Source organism: Podarcis liolepis (assembly GCF_965112155.1).
Source record: "Podarcis liolepis genome assembly, chromosome: 10".
In the NCBI taxonomy this organism is placed as follows: domain Eukaryota; kingdom Metazoa; phylum Chordata; class Lepidosauria; order Squamata; family Lacertidae; genus Podarcis; species Podarcis liolepis.
Window position 1 is genome coordinate 67,414,411 of NC_139562.1, and position 21,542 is coordinate 67,435,952.

A 21,542-nucleotide genomic window follows, 5' to 3' on the forward strand; every position below is an offset into this window, starting at 1 on the left:
TGCATTCTGTGCCTAGCCATTTAAAAGTTTTCCCAATTAAACAAACACTCACCATTCCATGGCCATTTCCCCCCTGAAGGTATTGGCCTAAGCCTTGGAATGGCAATGGTTTTGTTTAAATTTGTTTCATTTATCTCTAATCTAGCAACCTACCAAATATTTAGGGGTGCATTTGAACATCTCTTAAGTTATCATAACCAAATTTGCACGATTTGCAGCTTGTGGAGTGGCATGTGTCTGGTGTGGAGGGGCAATGTAGGGGTGGCAGCGGCGCAGTGTGGGTACAAAACAGCAGGAGCACCACATTGCCTCCAGCTCCCCACACCTCCTGCTCTCCCTTGGGTAAGTGGCAGTGACTTGCTGTATACCAGGAGATAAGTGGAAGCCAGGAGATAAGTGGTGCCATGGGCATAGCCAAGAGGGGAGGCAGGGAGAGGCAGTGTCCCCCCCCCATAGATCATGTAAAACAATAGAAATACTCAACTGACCAATCACATAGGTTCTGTCCACCCCCAACTTTGTTGGACTGGTCATATTGTGCGGATGCCTGATTATCGTCTTCCAAAGCAACTTCTCTATTCCGAACTTTAAAAATGGAAAGCGTAATGCCGGTGGTCAACAAAAGAGGTTTAAAGACTCTTTCAAGGCAAATATTTAAAAATGTAGTATAAACACCAGCAACTGGGAAACACTGGCCTATGAGCGCTCCAATTGGAGAACAGCCTTTACCAAAGGTGTTGTGGGCTTTGAAGATGCTCAAACTCAGGATGAAAGGGAGAAACGTGCTAAGAGGAAGGCACGCTTGGCAAACCCTCACCGTGATCAACTCCTATGCAGAAACCTATGTCCCCACTGTGGAAGGACGTGTGGGTCCAGAATTGGCCTCCACAGTCACTTACGGACTCACTGATTAAACCGTGCTTATGGAAGACTATCTTACTTGGCTAGGAGTGATCACCAAAGAGGAGGCCCCCAATAACCCCCCAACAAAAATCCTGGCTATGCAAGATGAGTGCGCAACCCCAGAGTCGTCCGTGACTGGACCTAAGGCTCAGGGGTACCTTTACCTATCTAGGGATGTGGGTGGTGCTGCAGGCTAAACCACAGAGCCTAGGGCTTGCCGATCGGAAGGTTGGCAGTTCGAATCCTCCCGTTGTTCAGTCCCAGCTCCTGCCCACCTAGCAGTTTGGAAGCACGTCAAAGTGCAAGTAGATAAATAGGTCCCGCTCCGGTGGGAAGGTAAACGGCGTTTCCGTGCACTGCTCTGGTTTGCCAGAAGCGGCTTAGTCATGCTGGCCACATGACCCGGAAGCTGTCTGCGGACAAACGCTGGCTCCCTCGGCCTACAGAGCAAGGTGAGCACACAACCCCAGAGTCATCTGTGACTGGACCTAAGGGTCAGGGGTACCTTTATCTACCTTTATGCCTGTGACTGATACCCTACACAAGTGGTTCCTGAGAACAAGGAGCAAGTTTTCATCTATGTTTGAATCTGCCATTTTGAATCAAGGTTACGGATTGAACCTTTCAAATTTGCACTGATTTCAAAATGGATAGTGTGGTTTCTAAGAATTCCTGAGGTAGGAGGCGGTTGTTCGCCAATGTTTCTCAAATGAGAGACCATTCTGCAAAATGACCCGTAAGCCCATGGCAATGGAATGTAAGGATCTCCCATCTTAACACGTGAAGAGAACCTCTGGGTGCTGACCATGGATGGTAAATCCCAAGCATGGACATTGCCATTCAAATGTTGTGCATGTACCATGTCATGTGATTTTGTGGGGTGGGGCTTATCTGCCCTGTCCCCCCATGGACGTAGCCAGGATTTATGTCAGGGGGTGGGCTTTATGGGGGGACAGAACCTCAGTTAAGTATTTTTATTGATTTACTTGATTTATGGTGGCAGGCAGACCCCCCCCCCCCGGCTAATATTTTATTCAATTTGGCACCCCTGTAACCAAGAGTGCATTTTTGTGATAGGACCATCAGCTCAATTCTGGCACTGGAATGCTTTAATTTAATGTTCTTTAATTCTAGGGGAGGAGCGTATTGGTTCTTTCCAGCCACTTTTTTTTTGTACCTAGAGATTCTAGTGAAACAAAGAAACCTCTGCAAGCCTAAAACCCAGAGATGTATTTTAAATAAAACCACACATACTACTCATGTAAAAACACGTTGATTCTCAGACCGTCTGTGGGCCAGATTGAGAAAGCGATTGGGCCACATCCGGCCCACAGACCTTAGGTTGCCTACCCCTGTGCTAGACCACTGTTAAGGTACACTGTAACTGGCAACAACTTTCCAGGGTTTCAGGCAGAGATTTTCTACAGCCTTACCTAGAGAGACCAGAGTCTGAACCTGGGGCTTTCTACATGCTAAGGGAGCTAACTTGAATAAAATATTGAGGGAGGGGGCAGGTAAGCCACGTTCTGCGTAATCGATCACAAGATACAGCGCACACACTCCATTTGAATGGTAATGGCTGCTGCTGCTGCTGTTATTCCCTGCCCATCTGGCTGGATTTACCCAGTCACTTTTCGGGGGGGGGGTAGCCATCTTAAAAAATTTATTGGGGGGGGCTAAAGGGGCCTTGGTCTCTAGGAGTTGGCTTCTATGCTACATGCAAAGCATGTACTCTGCTCCAGTGTGACGGTAAATGCGGAACTCACATGTCCCAAGCTTGCATTTCATGGCCTTTGGGTTTCACATTTCTCTCCCCCCCCTATTTTACATTTCTCTCCTTTCCTTTCCCTTTTTTTATATGCATACACCAGATCTGTCAGAAAGGGGGCTGTGGGCCTAAGACTGCCACACGACCGGATTTCCCCGGACACTGGAGAAATTTCAAAGGCGGAATTGACCGGGGGGGGGGGGGGATTCTGAAAGCTGTTGCTTTGTCCTGGATCTTAGGCAAGTCACTCGAAAAACTGAGCGTTTTTGTAAAAAATAAAAATACCTCAACAACTTTGGGGTTTGTCTAAAAAAAAAAAAAGTTAAGCAACTTTCAGGTTTCCCTAAGAAAATTTCAACAATTTCGCTGGTTTCCTTTAAAAAAGTTTTGGGGGCTTCCAAAAAAAAAAAAAAAAAAAAAAGGTCAATCGTGGGGTCTTCCTGAAAAAAACCCTCAATCTTGGGGAATTCCTTAAGTTCAATTTTGGGGTCTTCTTAAAATCTTCTTTTTAAAAAGTTCAACAACTTTCGGGGTCTCCTGGCTTTTCGAGTGCTGCTCGTTGGTGCCTTGGGAAACCCTTCTCCAGAGCGGGATCCTCGCGTGCTCTCGCCTAGTGATGCAGCTCCGGGTGGCCTCTGCGACTGGCGGAAGGGGAAGGTTGCTCCCACGAGGTCGCGCCCGATTGGCTGGCGGCGGGGGAGGCGGCCCGACTCCCCTCGCAATGTTGCAAACCGCGCGCCTTTGATGGGCAGCTGGCCGCTTGTTGCGCAAGGCCAGGCAGGCGGAGCTCGCCGGGGACAGGCAGCGGGGCGCCCACCTTTCCCACGCGTGGATCCGAAAGGTAAGCGAGCAAAGTGGCCCTCGCTCTTGGAAAGGGCAGCCTGCCTTCCTTCCTATCTGCGACGGGGGGAAAAGCCTGAGCTTTGCCGCTCCTAGGTGCTGAAGGAGGAGATCATATATGTATATATTTGCAACGGAGGCCTAGGAGCCTCAGGGAATCCCAGCGCCCACGTTGCTGCTGGAGATGCTGAAGCGGCGAGATCTAGAGATCCAGGCGCCTGGAATCGCTTGCCTTAGGCCTCACCGGGAAAGCCGAGGTGCCGACCTGCATTGCACAACCTCTAGTGTGAAGCTGCGTTGCGTTTTTTTTTTTTTAGTGGAGCTTTTTTCCATTTCTGGCAATGCGTAATTGGAGAGCGTCGCGCACTCTTGCCTTTCCTCGCGCACTCTTGCCTTTCACGTTTGAGCAAGCCTTTAAGTTTCTTTTTATAATGATTTTTATTAGTTTTCAAAACTAAACTAAGCCTTTAAAGTTTCTAGCTCTCAGTGTGGGAGCCCAAAGAATTCTTCTTCCCAACGGATTAGGCAGAGACCCCTTTGAAAGAGAGAGAGAGCGCTGCTCCTCTGATTACTCGGCCATATGGGTGCTTTCGTGGGCCAAAGAAACCGGCTTGTGTGCTTCCTGCGCGTCTCCCCATCTCTCCTTCTACCTGATGCTTCATGCACCTGATGAAGTAGCATCCTGGAGTTGGAAGGGACCCCCGGGGTCATCTAGTCCAACCCCCTGCATTGCAGGAATCTTGTGCCCAACGTGGGGCTGGAACCCACAACCCTGAGATGAACCCGCGTGCTCTAGCAACCGAGCTATCCCACAGAAGTTTATATAATTTTTTTTAAGGTAGTTTTAAAGTTGCCACAAGCCTGTGCTGTTGGTTTTTTTTTGCTGCGAGAAACGTAAAAGGGTTCTGGACATTTTAAATGTCTTCCCTTTTCATTTTATAGGCTGATGGGCAATGAATGCGGTGAGCAACTGACTCTTCTCCACCCCCTTTTGTCTCCCTCCCTGCATTCCTCAAAGCTGGAGACTTGAGGAATTTTTAGCCTGAGGGAAAGGTGGTTGTTTCTTTCAAGAGGAGTGGTTAGGTTGGCCTTTTGATGCCAAAAAGGGCAGGGCTCTTTAAAGCAATGGTTCTTAAAGGGTGTGGCAGGAGAGGACTGCAAGTGGGGGGGGGGGGAGATTCAAGGACAATCAAAGAAACATTTAAACACGTCAGTGTAGTATGGTATCAAACAAACTTTTAGTATAGTATCATAGTATAGTATCAAAATATTTTTGATAGTATAGTATAACTTTTTTGCAGAATATGGGTAATTATCTTTTCAAATTGAGAGCAAGATCAGTGAACTAGGACAATCCTCGTTGTGTTTGTTACCAATAAAAAAAATAATTGGTGTGCTGCGAACAAATTTTTATTCTGAAAGTATGGCCCAGAGGAAAAAAAGTTTGAGAACCACTGCTTTAAAAACCAAAAATATGTTAGCATTTCAAGGCTCCCTGTCTTTAAAGTGTCTACAAGGTGCTAGTCTTCAAGGAACCCCAATACTCTTTTATTGTTCGCCTTTCTACCTTGCTTCTCTAGTTGACGATGTTCATAGGCCCTGGTCTGGCAAATGTACAGCCTTTGCAACTAGAGACAGATAAATTTAACAACCTTTTTGCATTGCCCATAGAAAGGCATAAAATCTCTTGCTGTTGATATCAGTGGTAATTGGCTTCCACTTATTGGAATATGTAAGGAACTTTAAGCTCAGAAATGTGAATGGTTTTACTGAGGGCTTGGTTGTCCTGGTAGCAGTCTTGCATTTGTTTGGAATATATTTAAGAGGCAGTGAGTGTGCTTTTCTTTTTTGCCTTAAGCCAAGGCAAAGTTGGACCACAGAGCTCTCCTGACTTCAAGGGAATAGTGTTTGCAATGGCATCAGAGAGGAGGGAAGAGGGTTGGGAGTGGTGAACTTTTCCACTCTCTTAGTCATCAAATAGCAACTACTGTTTGTCCTAATGACTGGTGAATCCTACAACCGAGACCAAATAGTTGTGAATGTGTGTATTGAACCATTGTTGCTGATAACTGTAATAGTAAAGATGTTAAAGCTACAAATATAACAAATTGTTCTCTATGTTATCCAGTCTGATATATTGTGGCACTAAGATCAACAGTTCCCAGTCTGCCTTGCGAATGTTGTCAGGCTATGTTGAGATGGGCAGTAGATCATATTTGGAATCAAACCACTTTCTGCTCAATACTGGAGCCACAATCTATTGAAATTTTACAATGCCTGCTGGGTAATTTTACTGTGTTGATATGTATCAATAACCACATGCACTTTGAAAATTGAAAGTTGTCATTCTCCCTTCAATCTTACATGAATTTGGTGTGTAAAACAGTGGGAGTGATGTCGGTTGCAGTTCCAGATTTGTAATGTTTGGGTTTTTGCTTCCAGTGGAATAGCGCTTGTTTCAAAGGAAACCACCAAGGTTACTAAAGGGGTAACTAAAACTTCAGTCCTAGGCACACTTACCTGTGAATAAGCCTTACTGAACTGAATGAGATTTACTTCCAAGTAGAAGTAAGCGCTGCAAAACAATTTTGGGACTGCAGTATGGATATCTTCAGGGCTGCGTCGAAATTCTTCTTTTTATAATGTAAAGAGAAGGCCAGGATTTCATATTGCATTTGACAATGTAAGAAAATGTACATGGTGCTGGTCATGTTTAAGAATGGAGGTATAATTATTTAAATAAAACCAATAAATGGACAAATGTTGGACAAATGTTGGTGGTTATAGGTTGGCCACTGCCAACCTTTCACACTGTGTATTGTTCTTCCTTCCACTTAGTGTGAGAACCATAAATCTATTCTTGCATCCATAGTTTTGGAATTAAATGTCAGAAGGGACTAGCTGATGATTTAGGCCAAGTTTTTCTCATTCATTCTGCACTGGTTACACTGTTTAGAATTCTTGCATTCCTTGACTGAATTTGAGATACAAATGTTACTTTTGACTGTTACCAGATTGCTTCCCTTGTAACAATTTTCAGTTCATGTTCTCACTTGTAAGGAAGACAACATTCAAGGTTTTTCCCCCTCTGAAAAAGTTTGAAACGTTTGCACAGTTAATTGGCAATATGCAGTTATGACTTCTGCATTGCACCTTGTGTTAAAAACCAACTAGTTTTACAGCAGATTTCTAAGGAGACCAGGCGTTTTCTTTGTTGGGGGCAGGAGATAGACGGACACGCAATGGCTGTTTCTGACCAGCTTTATGTTGCATCTCCTTACTACTTTGTCTTTGCTTGCTGTTAGGTTTTTAATCATGCTTCGAGCATTCAAACGCACAGGTGGTAGGTTTGAGAGCCATCTTTCAAGGTGGCAGCATTATCATAAATCTGTCCTGGCAATCAGAAGAGAGGATGTCAATGCCTGGGAAAGAAGAGCCCCGTTAGCCCCACGGCACGTCAAACTTTTAACCAACCTGGGCTACAAAGTTCTGGTGCAACCGTCCAATCGAAGGTCCATCCATGAAAAAGTAAGTGCCGACATTTTTGTTGTTGACCATGAGGGTAGGAGCGGCGTACAGTTTGTTTCTTGTGCACGTCTAATCACAATTATTGGGCCCTTGATGTTACAATGCCCATAGTGGTTTTATGGGTGCTGATGAAGCCTCTTGGCAGTGATTGCCCGAACTGCTCTGATGTCACAGAGGGACTGAGCAAGCCACAAAGTTTGCTGTTGCTGTTTGAGCTGCCTTGTTTTCTGGAGTTGGGCAGAGCAGGGTCCAGAAGGCCCTAGAGGAGGAAAGGTTGAAAAAGCAAACACAAGGGACTTGGTAAAGAGGTGGTAAGCACGAGGCAAGTTTGTAGAACTGGGTAGCACCTAGGAAAAGAGGGCTGGAAGGAGGAGTGTGTGAATGAATGACAGGAGGAGATGGTGCAGCGAGGAAGGAGCTGTAGATGAATGAGTGGACGATGGAAGAGTTGGAAGCAGCAGAGGGGATGGAGGCTGAGGTTGACACAGTGGTGACTTCAGTGCGGGGTCCAGGCCCCACTCAGCAGAATGGGCAAAACCCCAACAGGGCCAGCACCCCCCAATTTAAAGTAAATGAAGTAAAACGGCACCTGAACTCTGTCCATAATAAGCTGAGAGTCTAAAATTGCTTTAACAGCCCCACTGAGATCACATAAAGATTTATGGAATCAATATTGTGGTGGCCTATGGCTTAAAAAAATTAAGGTTCATTCGTATATGAACCCACAAGCCACATCTTTTGCTGAAAGCCTCCCCTCTTTCTGATATGAAAATAGCAATCCTTGTGTACTGCCATTTTGCTCTGGCACCAAGTGTGTGGTTTCATTTAGAAATGGCAGGTGAGAACAATACCCCTCATAAGTGGGGAAGGAATCTCTTCTCCCCCACCCACAGGAGTGGATAGCCAGTATAGAAATAAGGCTCACCTTCTGGAATAGCATCTACTGAACTATCTCCATATTTTCTGCCTTTGTTCAGTTTGGCTCGAGACGTCAGTTCCTCTTCAATGCTTTGTTTGCAGGACTATGTTAAAGCTGGTGGTATTATACAGGAAGACATTTCGGAGGCCTGCCTGATTGTGGGTGTGAAGAGGCCGCCGGAGGATAAGCTAATTCCCAACAAGAACTATGCATTCTTCTCTCATACTATTAAAGCTCAGGAGGCAAATATGCCCTTGTTGGATGAGATCCTGAGCAAGGTAATATTTCATTTGCCGAGGATTGCTAACTATTATTGTAATATGCTGAAATGGTCAGTTCAGCAGAATGAGAGGATTTGCAAAGTGCAATATTGGGTTTTCATGATGCGGCAATGAATTGACGGCAGTGTGTTTTAGTAGCATAAAAGGCAACTCACTCTACGTGACCCAGAAACTCCAGCGGGTGCAGAATGCCGCGGCGAGACTCCTTATGGGGTCCTCGCTGCGGGATCATATTCATCCGGTGCTATACCAGCTGCACTGGCTCCCGGTGGAGTACAGGATCAGGTTTAAGGTGCGGGTTTTAACCTTTAAAGCCCTATATGGCCTAGGACCCTTGTACCTACGGGACCGCCTCTCCTGGTATGTCCCACGGAGGACCTTACAGTCTTCAAATAAAAACAGCTTGAAGATCCTGGGCCACAGGGAGGTTAGGCTGGCTTCAACTAGAGCCAGGGCTTTTTCGGCTGTGGCCCCGATTTGGTGGAACACTCTGTCACAAGAGACTAGGGCCCTGCAGGACTTGACATCTTTCCCCTGGGCCTGCAAGACAGAGCTGTTCCACCAGGCGTTTGGTCAAGGCACAGTCTGACCCCCTTCTTCTGTAATCTTCATAGAACTCTAGCCCAGTGGTTGCCATTAATTTGATTCTGAATTGATTTTAGAATGTATTTTAACTAATTAACACTGATTTTATGTAAACTGTGTTATTTTTACTGTTGTTAGCCGCTCTGAGCCCAGCTTCGGCTGGGGAGGGTGGGATATAAATAAAATTTTATTAGTATTATTATTAGTGAACTCAGAGTAGACCCATTGAAATAAATGCACTCAAGGCACATTTTCCCTGGTCTAACCCCCTACTGAGATGAATGGAAGTGGCTGGAAGGCTTATCTTTGCCCCTTTTTATTTAGAAATCCCATTTATCTCATAGGAGATGTTCCCAAAGCATTGCTTTATAAAATAATTGAAGGGACTTCCTTTACACACATCTTTCTATAAATGGCAGGGGCTGCTGTGATTTGATTTTAATTTTTAGTGTACTCAGATGAATGGAGCCTGAGAACAAATGTATTCGGTGTGTTGTACTTGCAGAACATTCGACTGATAGATTACGAGAAAATGGTGGATCACAGAGGAGTGCGAGTTGTAGCCTTCGGAAAGTGGGCTGGCGTTGCAGGTATCTAAAGAAAATTAATATTGTGTTTTGGCCATTTTCAACCAGAAGGAACTCCATGTCTTTGCACCTGCTAGCTTTTATTTATTTAACTTGCTCATTCGCTATAAAAGCATTAACACACTGCTTAATGTTATATTAAAAAAATCTCTATAAACAGTAATTAGTGAGCATGGGATCGGGGAGGAGGGATGCTTCTGCTATGCCACCTTCGAGATTTTTGCATTTTATTTTATTCTATTTTTTATTTTTTTATTTATACTTTGCAGGTTTATACATTTCACTAATTTTACAATCCTTTTGACATTTCAAAACTTTACTTCCTTCCGTCTCTTTCTGTAGTTCTTTAAGTAATTTATTATTATTATTATTATTATTATTATTATTATTATTATTATTATTATTATTATTTTATTTATACCCCGCCCATCTAGCTGGGCTTCCCCAGCCACTCTGGGTGGCTTCCAACAAAATATTAAAATACAGTAATAAATCAAACATTAAAAGCTTCCCTAAACAGGGCTTCCTTCAGATGTCTTCTAAAATATATCTGCATATCCAAATTAACTTAATTTGCTCATTTATTCATCTTCTTTAAATATATGTTCTTATGAAACTGCAGGTTATTACAATAATCCTGCCAATGTTCTTATCTGTTTACAATTTATCTGTAAATATTCAATGAACCATTTCCACTCTTTTATAAAAAGTTATCTTAAGTTTTTGTATCCATTCTTCCTTTGCTGGGACTTCTGCTTCTTTCCATTTTGGGGTGAGTAACGTTATTGCCGCTGTAGTAGCATAGATGAATAAGTTTCTGTACAGTTTCGGTAGTTCTGTCCCTATAATTCCCAAAAGGAAAGCTTCTGGTGGTTGTTTTTTACACAGGTTATTTTAAACATCCTTTTCATTTCATTATACAGTGGTACCTCGCAAGACGAATGCCTCGCAAGACAAAAAACTCGCTAGACGAAAGGTTTTTCCGTTTTCGATTTGCCTCGCAAGACGAATTTCCCTATGGGCTTGCTTCGCAAGACGAAAACGTCTCGCGACTTTGTTTTCTTTGTCTAAAAACAAAGACATGTTTTGTTTATAAAGTTAATTTATTTTCCCTTCAATTTTTGAACTGCTCTTTACAGTATGTGTGACTTTAAAGAGCAGTTAATAAACTGTTGTTGTACCAAATTTGGCTTTGTTTGGACTTTTTTTGACCATAGGAACGCATTAATTGATTTTCAATGCATTCCTATGAGATTTCGTGCTTCGCAAGACGAAAAATTCGCTAGACGACAAAAATTGCGGAACAAATTAATTTCGTCTTGCGGGGCACCACTGTATATCATTTCCCAGTAAGCTTTAACCTTACTACAAGACCACCACATACGATAAAAAAAACTTATTTCTCTTTACATTTCCAACACTTATTTGATTTAGATTTATACATTTTTGCCAATTTACTTGGTTTTTGCACCTTAAGTGAGACATAAGAAACTTGGGAAACTGCCTTTCATCTGCTCAGTACTACTCGTCTGTGAGGAGGTGTTGTGTGGATAGTGTATATGAACGTGCATGAGTGCTGACTGTGCAAATGTGAGTCCAGGTACACACCTGTAACATGCCTATCCCTGTAAAATCTGCTTTGGCAGTGGCATTCCAGCAGGGCTTTTTTTTTCAGCCAGAACTCCCCGTAAATCAGTTCCAGCACCTCTCAGGTGGGTGCCATTTCTGTTATAAGAAAACAAGGGAGCCTGTTTATGGCGAGTTCTGGCGTCTCTTTTTCTAGAAAAATAGCACTTCTTTCCAGGGTCTTGAGCCAGGTCTTGCCTGATCCATTTATAACTAGACACAGTGAAACCTGGGAGCTTTTGCATGCAGAACAAGAGCTTCACTACTGCATTATGGCCTTTCTTATTTTCTAATTTTTAAGATACTAAAACGCATTTCGGAAACAGGAGAATGAAACCCCCCCTAAAATATTCTGCTTGAAGCAACTATTAGGAAATAAGGATTTGTTTTAAGTTTTTCATGTATGCTAAAACTCAGTCTAAGCTTCTTTTTTAAAACAGTTAATGAACATGGATACATATACTATAATGTTAATGTTTTAGTTAAATAAATTCTTTAAATTGTTATTAAGGAAATTGTTTTTCTCCTTCCAATAAAGTACAGCAGAAAAGTTGTCCAAGTAGAAACAGTTAACTTATTAAACCTCACAATGATTTCATAATTATCTGTCTATGTATTTCTAATAGTATAACCAAATTAGTAATTTTCGATATAACTGTAAAAACTACTCTGAAATTTGATTATTCCAAAAATGAAACCTTCACCTGGTTGTAAATATTAAGATTATACCAGCAAGAACAAGTCTTTCTGTAAAAAAAAAAGAAATATTTAAATCAAGTCTTACTGACTAATGATTTAAATCGTGATTTAAATTGATTTGATTTAAATCAAATCCACCTTGGGCTTGGATGACTGTTGGGTTCGTGGTGGATGTTCCGCCTTGCCCAGGCACTTGGAGCAAATGGGTCGTTGGTCCCTTGAGGCATTGCAACTCTAGAATTCCCTTTAATTTTCCTTACTTCTCTCACCAGTTTGACTCTGCTGCAGCATTTAATAAGTCTGTGTGCTGTACTAACTGTGTATTATGTAATTCTGAACCAGGTATGATCAACATTTTACATGGAATGGGATTGCGATTTCTTGCCCTAGGGCATCATACTCCTTTTATGGTAAGGCTCTCCCTCCCTCCCCCCCTCTCTCTCTCTTACTGGGGGAATATGGCGGTGGAGGGGTAGGATGGGTAGATTTTTGTTAATTTGTCCCAAAGGCCTATTGACTCCATCATCAACAACATCATCATTTTGTTATTTATACCCCGACCATCTGGCTGGGTTTCCCCAGTCATTCTGGGTGGCTCCCAACAGAACACAAAAACAGAATAAAGCTTCAAACAGGGCTGCCTTCAGATGTCTTCTAAAAGACAGATAGTTGTTTATTTCCTTGACATCTGGTGGGAGGGCGTTCCACAGGGTGGACGCCACTACCGAGAAGGCCCTCTGCCTGGTTCCCTGTAACCTCACTTCTCACAGTGAGGGAACCGCCAGAAGGCCCTCGGAGCTGGACCTCAGTGTCTGAGCTGAACAATGGGGGTGGAGATGCTCCTTCAGGTATACTGGGCTGAGGCCTTTTAGGGCTATAGAGGTCAGCACCAACACTTTGAATTGTACTCAGAAACGTACTGGGAGCCAATGTAGGTCTTTAAGGACCGGTGTAATATGGTCTTGGCAGCCACTCCCAGTCACCAGTCCAGCTGCCTACTGACATTAATCTCTTCCTGGTTTCAGCACATTGGTATGGCCCATAACTACAGAAACAGTAGCCAGGCTGTCCAAGCAGTCCGCGATGCTGGTTACGAAATTTCACTAGGCTTGATGCCAAAGTCTATTGGACCCATAACATTTGTGTTTACAGGCACCGGCAACGTGTCTAAGGTAAGGAATTCTTCAAATGCATGGCACTAGTACATTTTCTCATTGCAACTGAGATATTGGCTTCTTGTTGTACATATAAGGCTTGTTCATATCTTCCAATAAAGCTATAGGCCCGTTTTACTGCATTTCTGTTCCTTCCACACAGGAATAATGAGATGTGCACATAAATTTTCCCATGCGATGGCTGGAACATAGGAAACTGCCTTATATTGAGTCAGATCATTGGTCCAAGTCAGTGTTCGAAATTAGCCAGGCGCGTTTTGCTACTGGCGTGGGTCCAGTGGTGACCACATGGAGATTTCTGGGAGCCAGGTTGGCAACTGGGCCTTACTCCACAGTTGATACAATTTTAATTTCCACTGCGTGTGTTTCTCCTTCTTGCATACTGGGATGAGTGAATTGTTGTAAGAGCAAGCTGCAGTCAAGCAGTGTGTTGTTGTTGTTTAGTCATTTAGTCGTGTCCGACTCTTCGTGACCCCATGGACCAGAGCACGCCAGGCACTCCTATCTTTCACTGCCACCCGCAGTTTGGTCAAACTCATGCTGGTAGCTTCAAGAACACTGTCCCACCATCTCGTCCTCTGTCGTCCCCTTCTCCTTGTGCCCTCCATCTTTCCCAACATCAGGGTCTTTTCCAGGGAGCCTTCTCTTCTCATGAGGTGGCCAAAGTATTGGAGCCTCAGCTTCAGGATCTGTCCTTCCAGTGAGCACTCAGGGCTGATTTCCTTCAGAATGGAGAGGTTTGATCTTCTTGCAGTCCATGGGACTCTCAAGAGTCTCCTCCAACACCATAATTCTTGGGTGATCAGCCTTCTTTATGGTCCAGCTCTCACTTCCATACATCACTACTGGGGAAACCATAGCTTTAACTATACGGACCTTTGTTGACAAGGTGATGTCTCTGCTGTCAAGCAGTGTAGTTGAGATCAAAGAATCATAGTATTGTAGCATGGTAAGGGACCCCAAGGGTCATAGACAAATAGATATTTCGTTGTTGGGATGCAAGGTGCCATATGGTGCCTAGCTTATATGCCTGAGTTTCTAACACTGGTCCCAAGTCCGTGTCTAAGTCAGATCATTGGTCATAGTCTGCATGGACTGACAGCAGCTAGGAGTCTTGCTGACCTACCTGGAAATGCCAGGGATTGGAACCTGTGACCTTTTGTGCAAGGCATTTGTTCTTCCACTGAACCTGAGCCCCTTAAACTAGTAGGATGAACATGACCTGTAGGTCTCTAGCTGTGTTTATGCTGCCACTGCTGTTTGATTTCTGCCCCTGAGGAGCACCCAACCATCTGGAGAAGGTGCAAAGGGTTTGGAGGAGTTGGATGGTTGAAGGTCTAGGTAGCAAGTATACATTCTGGAATAATATGGTAGGAAACTTGGACAAAAGCAAACAGAAGGCGATGCCTGAGGTCATACACTGAATGATGTGCTAGTTCCACAATTTGAACTCCAGTCTTCTAGGTTTAAATCCAGAACTTCTCTCTCTTTCTGATGTGTGCAGGATAGTCCTTGGCAGAAGTGTTGTTCCTGTGACTGCCCAATACCTTGCATATTATTTATTTTTTGGTAAATCTAACCTCACTATCAGTCTTACTTTTATCTACAGGGTGCCCAAGAAATGTTCAATGCCCTCCCTTGTGAGTTTGTGGAGCCCCATGAGCTGAAGGAGGTCTCTCGAACTGGAGGTAGGGCATTCTGGGATGGGCTTCAGAAGCTCTGCGGGGTATGTTGTTTCTCTTTTATTTACAGTGCTCCTCTCCACAGATCTCAGAAAAGTCTACGGGACGGTGTTGAGTCGACACCACCATCTTATAAGGAAGACCGATGGTGTGTATGACCCCGTGGACTATGACAAGCACCCAGAACACTACACCTCTCGTTTCAACACGGATGTGAGTACACCTCTCCCATTATTGTACCCTTAAGTGTTCCAAGAGAGTCAGCCTCTGCCCTATAATTACCATGACCTCTGTTACCCACGACACCCAATTTCCTGTCGGTGTAGCTCATGTGACCAATGTGCTTTTCTAAAAAAAAAAAAAAATTAAGCTGATGATTCTCATATATATAATTTTTCTGTTTTACAATTTAGAATACTCATTTAAGCATGCTTAAAATATCCATGACTTCCCTTCTTCTCTTTCCATGGTTCATTTTGCATATCATAAATCCCTGCGTATTTTACAATAACTAAACCGTTCAGTATTCCGTTATTACATCCATCAAAACTTACTTACACGGTTGAATTTATCTTAATGCTGCCCATGTTTTCAAATGTGCATAATTCCTCCCCCCCCCCCAATATATTCAAGAAACGTTTTCCAGTCTTCTCTAAACGTATGCTCTTCTTGTTCTCTTATTCTGTGTGTTAAGTCTGCAAGCTGTTCACATTCTATCAGCTTAAAGTTCCCATTCTTTAGTTGGGACCTCCCTCGTTTTTCATTTAAGCTGATGATTGTCTAGATGCCTGTTGCATCTAGAGAACCTCCTGGTTCCATGACCAGATGATAAAGTGAGGCATGCTATCAGCATCAAGGATTTGCATCACATAGTTATTGAATCACATAGTTAACTATTTGGATCAAGGTGTTGGTTCCTTACAGGATAAGAAGAAATTGCAGCTTTATTTTGCAGATTGCACCTTACGCAACTTGCGTGATCAATGGGATCTACTGGGAGCAGCATACTCCACGGCTGCTAAGCAGGCAGGATGCGCAGCGACTTCTGGCTCCTCTGCGACCTTCTGCTGCTGCTACTGAGGGATGCCCACAATTGCCACACAAGTAAGAAGCTTGTATTTGGTGATAGCAGGCATCAGTGAAATCGGCGCTGGGGATCCTCTGTTTTTTTTGTTTTTTTGGGGACTGTATTTGCTCAGAGGCAATCTTATGGGGACTGAAACTAGAAGTGGGTGGGGCCAGAGCTAAAAATTTGACTTGGCTTAAAGTTTGTTCTGTCATGGAATTCTACTCAATATTGATCCAGAGTAGAACTCTGACGTATAATTAGCAGAGTAAAAACTTAAACATGTTGCAGGATTCAAAAAAATAGACCAGAGGCCATTGTATTTCATCCAGCAGAGCTTTACTTCTTGGTTCTCCAGCTGTTTTTTGGAGTATAATTCCCACCATCCCTCACCACGGGTCTTGCTAACTAGGGATTGATGGGAATTGTAGTCCAAAAACAGCTAGAGAACCAAATTTTAGGAAACCCTGGTCTAGAACCATTCCTTGTTTGAAATCTTTACTAAGGTTCCCTGAGGAGAGTATTTTGTTGAGTACTAATGGCAGACTAAATCTGTCTTGTTCAGCTCAGCTGTTGATTTCTTTTGACACTGTAGATGGTGGTGCACTTGGGAGTTGTATCTTCAAGGCTTTAAAAAACTGAAAATCATTTATTGACTATGTGGCTGTTGTTTTTTAATAGACTTGTTGCAATATGTGACATCTCTGCAGACACTGGAGGGTCTATAGAATTTATGACAGAATGTACAACAATAGACAGCCCCTTCTGCATGTATGATGCCGATCAGCATATTATCCACGACAGGTGAGAGGGTCTTTCTAATTTTCTTTTGTGTTGAAAAGCTCAGTTTTAAAGCAACACACAGTTATTTCGTAGTGTTTCATTTAATTGTGATGGGTACAGTTGAGGTGTCTCCAAGCATGCACGGGCTTGGATCTTGGAGGTTAAATAACTTAACAAAATGCACGAGAGGAAACTTTCATTCCTATTTTGTGCAGGAAGGTCACTCACACACAAAAAAGCCACTTTGGAAGGTTTGTGGCCTTCCTGAACAAAATAGGATTGACTCTTGGTGGGGAGAAGACAGTTCGGAAACTTTAGCTGGTGCAGAATGGTCAATGGTTTGACCATGTAAAACCAATCTTGGCCAGAATGTACTGGCTGCCAATTAGTTTCTGGGCCCAATACAAAGTGCTGATTTTGACCTATAAAGCCTTAAATGGGTGTGGGCCACAATAGCACATAGCACTTCCTCTCCCCATAGGAAACTTCTTAGACTCTGCAATCATCCTCTAAAACCCTTCTTCATGTGTCTCCTCCAGGAGAGACCTGGAGGGGTGCAAGGAGCCTTCCTATCATATCTTTAGGTGCCAGGCAAAAACATTTGTGTAAAAAAAAATATGTTTTTTTAAAAAGAGAGAAATAGCGCACAAAGCTTTTGTTGCCCGGAATCAAATTTCTGTCTTTTCTAGTGTGGAAGGATCAGGGATTTTGATGTGTTCCATTGACAATCTGCCAGCTCAGCTTCCTATAGAATCAACAGAATGCTTTGGAGACATGCTTTTCCCTTACATTGAAGAGATGGTAAGTGGGCAACTTGTTTCTGTTTTGAGTGTTTAAGTGTTTGTGCGTTGGGGAGCTTCTGGCCTGCCCCATAGGTAGGAAATCTGCTGTAAAACTTAACTGGCAGAAATGAAGTGTTTCTTAGAAACTAATTCAGACTACACAAGGTAGAAACTTCTCAAATAACAGTTTTTTGTGGGACCTCCCCCCCCTCCTCTGAAACCTATGGCTGCTAAACACAGGTGACATGGAAAGTTGTGCAGACCTCTCTAAAAAGAGCCGTTCCAATAAATGTATTTATCAATTTTGATGAATAGGATTTTGATTCTTTACGGTACTCATTTTTCACAGTGGTGATCTGGCCAGTTGTGTAAGTGTTCTTTTTCAGAGGGGAATTAACTGTGTGTGTGTGTGTGTGTGTGTGTGTGAGAGAGAGAGAGAGAGAGAGAGAGAGAGAATTCATTTCCTGTTAATAGCCAAATCTTAGTGCCTGTGTTGTGACAAGACATCACGTTCACTACAGTGGTACCTCGGGTTACAAACCACTTTGGATTACAGACTCTGCTAACCCGGAAATAGTACCTCAAGTTAAGAACTTTACCTCAGGATGACAACAGAAATTGTGTGGCGGTGGCGTGGCGGCAGCAAGAGGCCCCATTAGCTAAAGTGGTACCTCAGGTTAAGAACTGTTTCAGGTTAAGAACGGACCTTCAGAATGAATTAAGTTCATAACCAGAGGTACCACTACATGGGATTCAGGTTGATAAGGGAAAAAATCCTGGGGTGTGGATTTGTTCCGCTTTCCAGCTTATTGTGGTGCCACTCCCCGTGGATCTCTCCTGTCAGCAAAGGCGGAGTCTGCAGTCAAGTTAAAGAAGCAAAACAGCGGTCAGTAGACCTGATCCTTATTTGTTGCAACAAGGTTCAAACGCACAAAGACCTCTCCCCATTTCCCATAATACATTTTTCAACAGCATCATCGATACATCACAAATATGTCACAAAGTAGAAGTGTTTGCCGTGTAGAAACATGAGCCCCATCACCCACTCCTGTCAACAGCCCCAGTTCTCAACACCGTTTAACTACCCTCTTTCCCAAAGAGCAGTAAAGGTATTTACACATCCCCCTAGCTAGCTGCAAGGCTTTCCTGCGCTTCTCCTTTGAAAGTATCAGAATTCAATCCACCATCCTGATGGATTTCTGTCTAGGGCATGAGCTGCCCTTGATCGCCTCCTGCCTCCTATTGTGAGGCTAAGTTCACACCTTATGGAGGGGCAAGGAGTATGTGTGACCTTATGCTTAAGGGATTATGGGGGCAGGGGGAGCCCTGGATTACCCTCTTCCAGAGGATTCATTAGCCGTTGGAACCAAAGAAATCGGTCAAACCGTTGAATTCAGAACAAAAAGAACATCTATAAACAACCGCATACCCTTAATTTTGAGGTTGCCGGGAATGTAGCTCTGGAGTGGAAAAAAGTTCTCTACCCTGGTCTATATACTGACTGGCATCTCTCTAGGGCTTCATACCAGTCTTTTCCAGCCTGGACTGGATTGAACCTGGGATCTTTTGTATGCAGATCAGATGCTCTGCCATTGAGCTTAGGAAGCCCTTGCAGTCAAGGCCTAGCAGGTGACATTTATATACCCCTCTTCCTGGTCATTGTTTTTCAACTCTTCTCTGAAGCTGTGTGTTAATGGCTTTGGATGAGTCATAAGTGGCTGCTTAGAGAGTGTTAATGGTTGTTGTGTAGACGGGAAGCAAGAAATTCCAAGAGTCCTGGGCTCCCTTAATGGCAGCAAGAGCTTTCCTGCGAATATCTGCTGCTGCAAAAAGTGAGAGAATGCCACAAACCATCTACCCTCCATACAGTGTTCTGCACTGTGGTGTAGAGCCCCTGTAACATTTTTTCTTTTGACACAGGTCATCGTCACATAATCTGACCACTTCCAATTCCCTGTTGAATTAAAAAGAGGGGGAAATGATTATCTTATAAATACTGTATAGCAATTTCTTTTTGCTGTTCGTTAAAGGCCTTTGTATATGCTTGTAATAATTCAAGTGATTAACTGTACAATCCTATGCATGGCAAGAGAAAGTGACCAGTAAATTTAATTAATAAATAATAATACAGTGGACCCTCTGGATACGAATGTACGGTAATTCATTCCCGGGGTCTGTATGTACCCTGAAAAATCCGCAAGTAGAGGCGCTGCTTCTGCGCACATGCGTGGTGCAATAAAGCGCTTCTATGCATGTATGTCCGGCAAAACCCAGAAGAATACACTTCTGGGTTTGCTGTGTTCACAACCCGAAAGCTATGTTACCTGAAGGTAACATAACCTGAAGATCCAATGTAATATACTGGAAGTAAGACCGGCTGAACTGAAGTGTATGTGTTCTGTGGAGCTTTGCTTAGACATAGGCCGTAACCATAAAAAACACCCGGTTTTTGAGTTACCACAAAACAGCCAGACAAGAGTGAGGTCACCCTCCTCTGTTGGCACATGGCCTCTCCCGAGCTTTGGTCCAGGTGCAGTAGGGGACATAATCCTGTAACCCGTTTTGAAATAAGATTCAGCTCCCATCCCATGAGCTGCTCTGCGTGGAAGTGGCTGTGGGCGCCATCTTGTTTGTCACCTCAGGTACCTAAATGTCTCAGGCCAGCATTAAGCAGTGTTTGAAACTCCCACTGTATCTAGGCACATTTTGCGACAGGGAATTTCATCAGTTTCTGTGCTCTGGGCACAGCCCTGCACCTGAGATTTTCGATTAAAACTGCAGAGTGGAAGGAAAAGACGACCTTTTTTTGCCTCCCCACTTCCAGCTACTCTCCGAAGACTGGAGAAGAGACCCTCTTAAAAATATTAGGGGGGTGGGCAGGAGAAGGACTAGACCTTGTGTAAATGACCATAATATTTTAGCTGCAGTTCATTCATTTTCAGCTTTGTATTTTTGTTATTTTTTAAAAAAGCAAGCGCCCAGCCATTCCGTTGTTGCGCCTGTAACCTCATTTTTGGGTGCCATTTAGCTCCTAGCTTTCATATCTCAGTTTCTTACACTGAGAGTTAGCACTGTGCATCTTGGGGAGACAAGTTGCTACATCACCTGAGGCAGGAAAATATCTTGGTCCAGCCCTGGCCAGGTAACTCACCAGTGTTAACTTATCTCTTCTCTGATCAGTCAGCAAATACAATCTCATGGCTTATCATCACTTTGTGTAGTTAGGAGAGCTTTTCCCAGCCATCCTGTCTCTTAACTTTAGCTATTGTATGGGTGAAAGAATGAGATTTCCAGAGTTACACATGTCTGTCTAGATTAGTGGTTCCCAAATCTCTACTAAGGAAACCACAAATAGAATTTGTCCCTTGTCTTTTTGGCCTTCCCCCTAATCCTGACTCGATTCTCCAGCCTGTTGGTCCTGTTTGCGGGCGTCACGCGACAGCAACAAGATTTGTTTCATGTGTAGTATATCTTGTCTAAATGGTGGCACAGCGGCTCTGTGAAGCGGGGTGGAAGGGGGAAGTGAATCTAGGAAGAAGAATTTAATTGACAATTGAAGGTCAGGAGAATTTCAGGTCTTCGAAGTAGCCTGACTAGCAACACAGTCTGCATTTTAATCTCAGTTTAAATCTTGACGGTTGCCTTGTTTTTAATGAAATATACTTTTCCAAGACTCTTATCTGTGAAAGATAATTATCTGTCTGAAAGCAAGTGCTCTGACGGGAAACCTTGATCTCCACAGCTGTTATCTGAAGCCTCGGAGCCCCTCGAAAGCCAGAATTACTCACCTGTAGTTAGAGACGTAAGTCTTGCAAGCCAATTGACTCCTTTTTTTCTCTCTTAACTTGGGCATGGCGAGGTCAGCCGCCAGGAAAGTAATGATGTGTTTCGTATACTTTTGTAGGCAGTGATTGCATCCAATGGTTCATTGACTGATAAGTATAAATATATCCAGAAACTGAGGGAGCGCAGGTAATATAGCTTTCTCTCCCCACCCCCAGTATATCTGACTAAAGTTTTGAATTATTGTGTCATATTGTGTTTCAATGCTGATGGGTTATTCCTACCTTGTTTTCTGTGGCGAAGCATGAGTGTGGCACGGCTGTCACAAGTATTTATTCTAATGGTGCTGATGCGTAAGCCAACTCGGGGACCTTCTCTGCCGCTTGTTCAGAGACGTGTTAACGATTCCACATTTCAATAATTTCTTTCCTCTGTGAGTTTGCTGAAAGAATGCCATGGGGTCCCCACAGGTCTCTTGGGAAAAAAATTAAACGGGGTGGTTTTCACTAGAAAAAAATGATTTTTTTTTGGGTGG

General features: G+C 43.5%; 1 protein-coding gene across 5 annotated transcripts in view; it reads left to right on the forward strand.

Annotated features, from left to right (window-relative positions):
• The first annotated feature begins 3,315 nt into the window (after nt 1–3,315).
• Nucleotides 3,316–21,542, forward strand: part of AASS (aminoadipate-semialdehyde synthase) — a 39,642-nt gene continuing 21,415 nt past the window's right edge. For 2 of the 5 annotated variants that reach the window (XM_083463416.1, XM_083463417.1), the window contains exons 1-13: nt 3,316–3,512; nt 6,817–7,039; nt 8,060–8,236; nt 9,330–9,414; nt 12,079–12,146; nt 12,762–12,908; nt 14,521–14,599; nt 14,679–14,806; nt 15,549–15,697; nt 16,341–16,463; nt 17,132–17,243; nt 20,967–21,026; nt 21,129–21,196. In XM_083463416.1, coding sequence (XP_083319542.1) covers nt 6,827–7,039; nt 8,060–8,236; nt 9,330–9,414; nt 12,079–12,146; nt 12,762–12,908; nt 14,521–14,599; nt 14,679–14,806; nt 15,549–15,697; nt 16,341–16,463; nt 17,132–17,243; nt 20,967–21,026; nt 21,129–21,196 — 1,409 coding nt within the window. In that variant the 5' untranslated portion in view covers nt 3,316–3,512; nt 6,817–6,826. Of the gene's footprint in view, nt 3,513–4,524; nt 7,040–8,059; nt 8,237–9,329; nt 9,415–12,078; nt 12,147–12,761; nt 12,909–14,520; nt 14,600–14,678; nt 14,807–15,548; nt 15,698–16,340; nt 16,464–17,131; nt 17,244–20,966; nt 21,027–21,128; nt 21,197–21,542 lie in introns of those variants that run through there. The other 3 variants (XM_083463414.1, XM_083463418.1, XM_083463415.1) reach the window with 2 other exon arrangements.